The sequence below is a fragment of the Sinocyclocheilus anshuiensis genome, unplaced genomic scaffold (genome assembly GCF_001515605.1).
Source record: "Sinocyclocheilus anshuiensis isolate Anshui unplaced genomic scaffold, SAMN03320099.WGS_v1.1 scaffold1039, whole genome shotgun sequence".
In the NCBI taxonomy this organism is placed as follows: Eukaryota; Metazoa; Chordata; class Actinopteri; order Cypriniformes; family Cyprinidae; genus Sinocyclocheilus; species Sinocyclocheilus anshuiensis.
Genome location: NW_015547675.1, coordinates 237,848 through 244,758, shown reverse-complemented (window position 1 = coordinate 244,758; position 6,911 = coordinate 237,848). Strand labels below are relative to the sequence as shown.

The 6,911-nt window shown below is 34.1% G+C and overlaps 1 protein-coding gene across 3 annotated transcripts in view; it reads right to left on the bottom strand.

Annotated features, from left to right (window-relative positions):
- Positions 1–6,911, bottom strand: part of LOC107702988 (inactive rhomboid protein 2) — a 61,053-nt gene that overhangs the window by 35,447 nt on the left and 18,695 nt on the right. For all 3 annotated transcript variants that reach the window (XM_016505476.1, XM_016505475.1, XM_016505477.1), the window contains 2 exons: positions 3,950–4,083; positions 877–1,060 (listed from right to left, as the gene is read on the bottom strand). In XM_016505476.1, coding sequence (XP_016360962.1) covers positions 877–1,060; positions 3,950–4,083 — 318 coding nt within the window. The remainder of the gene's footprint in view (positions 1–876; positions 1,061–3,949; positions 4,084–6,911) is intronic.

Below are 6,911 nucleotides of genomic sequence, written 5' to 3'. Positions count from 1 at the left end.
AAGTATCAAAACCAAGTACATGGTTTTATTGAACAACACTGTTAAATACATAATATAATATGCCTATATTATAACAAATACCTGCAGAGGGCGCCAACGGCCTGGTGAGGTTTCATGTGATTCAATGTTTAAATCCATTTAATTTTAATATTTGGCCACATGCAAAATCAGAAACTTTTATTTTGAAATCGCGATGTACAATACATTGCATATTTAGAAATATGTTGATGTATTCTCCTGTGTTGGCATAGGTTTAAATGATTTACGTTACAAATCAAGAGTTTTCCCAGATGAACGTTAAGCAACCCAAACTCACCGCATATGCAGAGGAAGAGTTTAGCCCCTTTTACACATACAGTCTTTACTGGTAAATTACCATTAAGAGATCATGTGTGAACGGGACCTTTTCAAAAATACAGGTAAATGCATTCTGGCAATCATATCGTTATTATGGAGATGACATGATTACTCTGAGCTGTTTACAAAGCTCTGCTGCTTTTTAATAGCTTTTCTATGTAAATATGGCGCTAGATGGAAATCTTTGACCATAGTGCCTTGCAGCTTTTTCAATGAGTCACGCTCGAGACCCAGGCTTCTTTTCCATTCATCAGCTGCGACTCTGCAATTGGATACTATTATGCGCATCTCGTGTTTATAGGAGCAAAAACTTCTGATTGGCTAGTAATGTTAGTTTGGTTGAGAGTGAAAGCTGTGTTCCTCTCATACATTGGTAGTCGAACTCACGAACTCGAACGTGATATCAACAAGTGTTTTTAAATGTTGGACGACTATCTTTTTTTCCCCACTGCCAAACGCCGCACGCCAGAGATCTGACACGGTGCCGGAGAACTTTAAGCCCTGATATTGTGTACATACCTTTGGCATTCTGGTGGCCACTGGTGACTCCGGGCCATAATCTAGGCTGGCTGCCTCATTCTGCTCACAATACTGAGGCTTCAGTTTGCCATATCTCTGACTGCAGTGCCGAAGACTCTTCCTGTGCCATTGTTGCTGCTTGGATTCACTATCACTGCCTACTCCAAACCACTGAGCTGTACCCCTGTATTAAAAAACAACAAATATACTTATTATAGCGCCACCTTCAATATGATAATTTAGATCAAAATGGATGTGATAAACCTTTTACTGTATGATAATGTTGGTCAAACACTTAATCTTAATGATTATGCAAGTACAATTAAGAAATAAATGTTAATAATGACATTAAATACTGAAAAAGCTTTTGACAGGGTTGTACAGCCTTTTATTTTTTAAATTTGCAAAGCAGTTGGTTTTAATCAAAACGTTATTTCATTAGTAAATAAAAAATAAATAAAAATAAATAAATAAATACATATGTACCCCGTTCTTTCAGAGAAATTTGAATTAATGAAGGGTACAAGATAAAGATATCCCTTGTCACCTACTTCATGTATAGAGCCATTAGCACAGCGTATACGATTTAATTCTTCAATAAAAGGTCTTGGAGTCGAGGATGAGGAACATAAACTTGCATTGTATGCAATATTGTTCTTAACAGATGTAGAAAATTCATTACCCTCAGTATTAGAAGAGATAGATCTATATGGAGATTTGTCAGGTTAGAAACTACATTTTAACAAGACAGAAGCTAGGAAATGGGGGTAAACTACAAAAGGGTTTTTAAAAGAAATATGAAATTGAATGGCATCAAACTCAAATAAAGTACTTAGGAGTAATTATTCCAAACAATGTAGAGAATTTATGAAGTGTAATTATGATATTTTAAAAACTACTATAAGACATGGTTTAAAAAGTGGAAAATACGACCTTTGTAAAATTATCTTTGTTTGAAAAAATCAGTACAATTAATATTATCATACTCCCAATATTCTTATTTCTGTTTCAAAATCTTCCTGTTTATATACACCTAGTATAGTATACATGGAATATTTGTTATAAATAATATTTTTAGAAAATTTATATGGAGATTTGTCAGGTTAGAAACTACATTTTAACAAGACAGAAGCTAGGAAATGGGGGTAAACTACAAAAGGGTTTTTAAAAGAAATATGAAATTGAATGGCATCAAACTCAAATAAAGTACTTAGGAGTAATTATTCCAAACAATGTAGAGAATTTATGAAGTGTAATTATGATATTTTAAAAACTACTATAAGACATGGTTTAAAAAGTGGAAAATACGACCTTTGGGATGAAGGGAAACCAAGAATAAAATTTAAGGTCTTACAAAATAGAAAATAAATAGGGGGTCTAGCATTAGCTAATTTAGAGAATTATTACTTTATATAATTATTATTTTATAGACATCTACAAAAAAAAAAAAGTTATTTAAAAGATGAAATTAAAACCCTTAGTTTGCCCTTAGTTCCCGGTTAATCTAACATCCCAGAAAACGTGAAATAGGACAACCCAGTAACTTTGTTTAGGTAAGCCTTTCTCTGCAAGCATGTGAAAAAACAAGCCGCTCAGATTTCGCTCCCCTAGTGACGCAGGAAGGGGATATTATTATAATATCAATGCCCCTTAATCTTAATCATAACTGACTGTGTTTTTGTAACTTATGTGTACTTACTTTACTTTAGTACTCACATGTGACAGCCGCTTTCTGTGCACATGCCTCGGATGTGTGCACTCAGAAAACACTGTTTTAACTGAAAAAAAAGTTTAAACTGATAAGGCTTTAAAACGCATGATTTCAGCGTGATATACATGATTATCAAAACCAAACAGATGTTTTTTGGCAGAGTATTTGAGGTATGAGCTGTAAATTCACAGCTCTATTCTGGTAAAGGGGGCGGGGAGCAGAAGCTCATTTGCATTTAAAGATACAGGCACGAAAACGGCGTGTTTCTGCTTCCACTCAAAATAGGCATGTTCAAAATGATATAATAAATGATCTGTGGGGTATTTTGAGCTGAAACTTCACAGACACATTCTGGGGACACCTGAGACTTATATTACATCTTGTAAAAAGGGGCATAATAGGTGCCCTTTAAGGTCTGTAAACCCCTCCCTTCCATAAGCCTACTCTGCTCTGATTGGTCAGCTGGCCAAGTCTGCTGTGATTGGTCTTTCCGTATACAATGTGTGTCGGAAACAAAACGGCCATTACCATAATTACGTTTTTTGCTCTGGAGGGTTACATGTAAACAAAGATGCTATAAGGTTACAAAAATGGCATCGATATTACCTTATTAATTCAAGCCCGAGTTCGAGGATGATACCGATGCAGTCGCTCAACCGGAAACTCCATCGCAATCACGACTTGATCAGGACGTTTCTCAGTGGTAAGTTTAAACTTTGTATTTGATACTTTATGTGATGTGACAGCAGTTTTATTGCATTCATTATTATTATTTACGTATTATAGTGGATGAAATATATGACCATCCCACCAAGTTCGACATTTATATCACTTAAAGTCTCTAAGGTCCAGATTAAAAAGAATAATTGGCAAAACAGGCTTAATGTTTGGGCCCCTAAAAATCTACAGACAAATATCTATGTAGTTGTTTAAAAGGGTCTTATCCAAGTACACCTTTAAGGTCAGGAGACATGTATTTTATTATATAGGCTAATCAGTTTATTATTTTTGCCAGATAGGAGCTAAAATTAACTATCAAAACATTTTTGTTTTTGTTTACATGGGTGCTAACTGGGTTTGCCGTATCTAAATCTGTTATTACTGACAAACAATCTATATTTGTATCTTCACTTTAATGCACATTTTGTTATTTTAATTCAATAGTCCTTGTCTTCTGTTTGATAAAACTAAAACTTGTTTAAATGATCAATCTATTTCAATGTACCAGTTCTGTGTGATCACTGTATAATGCAAAATGCTAAAGTTTCTTTACAGTCTTATATTTCTAATTGATATTTAAAAAAAAGAAATCTATTCATCTATTTTTTTATCCACTCATTCACCTGTGATAGACAAGTTTACCTGCGAATGCTCTGAGAGAGTGACGTTTGCCTTTTGAACGTTGTTCGTCTGTCCCTTGTAGATGGACTGCTGTCTGACAATCCTTCACTTGACTGCTGTAGACTCTCACTTTTCTTAAAAGATGGCCGCAGGGACTATAAATCACAAACACTCATGCAATTAGGACCCACTAGACTATATTAGCTGTGTAGCCTCAAACAGCTTCAAACAAAATTCTTGGATATCTCTTAAAGACTTACAATCATTAACTTAGTAGCAAAGTTTACAACTAGTTCTTTCTTAAAAGCTTTATATGCAGCAGGTAACCTATTTAAAACATTAATTCCATGTGAACTAATAAGTCTGCAGTTCTGAATTCTAAAGTTCCTTTGCAGTCAGTCAAACAGAACTGAAAATTTTCAGCAACTCTTGCCATTTAGCAATTAAGATGTACTAATAAACTGTTAACGAATGGTCTGTGGGCATGCCATTGGAGTGCAGAAAGAAGAAAATCTACCTTTCTAAACTGCTCAGAATCCGTGTATCATTTGTTCATTAGTTTTTTTTATTTAACATTGAAAGTAGAAAAATGGGAAAACCGGCTCCTTTTTCGTTTTTTTTCATAAAAAAAATAAAATAGAAATAATAAAAATAATAATAAAAATAAAACAAAATGGAAAAACAAGAATTACGCTTAATTTTTTTGTTTTTTGTTCAGGGGTGGGAAAATGACTAAACAGCTTGAATATTCGATTTCTACACATGGGCGGGAATTAAACACACTTCGGCAAATTAAACGCCGAAGATTTTAACTAAATTAAAATATTTAATTTAGAAGTAATGAATTAATTAAACAAACAAACTTACTGGGCGACCACAGGGTAGGCTATGACAGCCGTCATATCATACCCTGCCATGCCCAGCTGATGATGCAAAGCATAGAATTTATATCTACACAGAAAAAAGCCCTGTAGGTTCTGCCCCGGTACAGATTGTGTCGAGCTATTCGTTAGTCTGGTTGTTTGATGAGAAAAATATGAAATGTAGTTTTTAAGAATCCGTACACCTGCAGCAGTGGAGGACTATTATTCTGCTGCACGGAACTGAGGAAAAACTGAAGATGGCACGGTTTGATTTTTGGCTGACCAATTAGCAGAAAGGGATGTTTAATTTCCGCCCATGTGTAGAAATCGAATATTCAAGCTGTTTATTCATTTTTCTACCCCTGAACGAAAAACGGAATTCTTGTTTTTCTTTTTTTGGGAAAAAAAATGAAAAAACGAAAAAGGAACCGTTTTCAAATTTTTCTAATTTCAATATTAAATCAAAAAACGAATGAACGAATGATACACGGATTGTTCCGTGTCAGTAGCTAACATTTTTATTTGACCGATATGGATAATCAAATATGAATATATTTGGTCTAACCACTTATTTCATTATTAATATGTTGATAACAAAAATATCCACCACACAATATCCGTTTTGTTTATTCATCCATATCTATCAATTCAAGTTGAGCATATAAGTAATCAAACCTTTTTTTGTCCACATTTTGTAGTTAAATGCTAAAATGTTTATTTTTCACATCAGTCTACACTCCATACCCACAATAACTATAATTTCAAAAAATAACATAGAAAAAAATTAAAACAAAACATTTTAAACTAACATTATCTTGCATTGCTTCAAAACTAAAATTAAATAGAAATTATAGTAAAATAATCTGTGTATCATTCGTTCATTCATTTTTTGATTTAATATTGAAAGTAGAAAAATGAGAAAACGGTTCCTTTTTCATTTTTTCGTTTTTCTCCAAAAAACGAGAAACGAGAATTCAGCTTAAATGTTAGTTTTTCGTTCATGGGTGGAAAAATGAATAAACAGCTTGAATATTTGATTTCTACATGTGGGCGGGAATTAAACGCCCCTTTCTGCTGATTGGTCAGCCGAAGATCAAACCGTGCCATCATCAGGGCTGCGTTCAGCCCCGACAAAAACGGTGCAAAACGTTTTTTAAACGGAAACAGTGGTGCGTTGAACACCCTGTTCTGATGATGCAAGAGTTGCAACTATGGCAGCTGAGAAGGCCATTCTTTGTGTTCTTTTTGAAGAATTTTCGGAGCCTGATGAAATTGGTATAAATACGTGTTTAATACTGCAAAATACGCTCGATGTTACAGTCACTGTCCTTGCCCTCCAGAATAAAAGAGAACATCCCAATCGAGTGAAGGGATTTGTGGAAACTGGTTCCTAATTATTGTGATCCAACATTTGCCTCGCATTTCAGGATGAAAAGACAAACATTTCAGGTGAAGGATAATCCACTTCTTGCCTCCGAGACGGTGTTATGATCTATATTATTTTTATTGTGAGTATTAGGCTTATCATTATTGCTGATCACTGTTGTTGTGCTATGATATTGTAATATTTACCATTATATAATCAGAGGGGTATAGAAAAGTTTATGAAAGTGTCACTCCATAATACAATAGTAAATAATACAATAATAAATATATATATATTTTTAATTGTGTAACGTTATGTTCAAAATAACTACAAAATGTCATGCCTTTGAAAAAATAAAGAGAACAGAATGCGCTGCTTTAGCACCTCTCGGTCTCCTTGAGCATCTTTCTGGCGCATGCCACAAACATGAACCACAGGGAATACTCGTCTTTTAAAAGGCTTCATTTAGATTATTTTACATTAAATGCATCATATAAGTCACTTTGGAATAAATCACAGTAGGCCTATGTATCATGATAAAAAAAAACGACTTTACAGTCTGGAAATACTTTAGGCTATAGCAAATTATTTCTTGGACCCCCTATCACTTTAAGAACCGCTGGTCTACACAGAAGAAAGACCTGTCTAGACTCTGCCCCGGTACGAGTTGTGTCGAGCTATTCATTAGTCTGTTTGTTTTAATGAAAAATTTGAAATTGATAAAATGGGTTATTAATCCGTACAACTGCAGCAG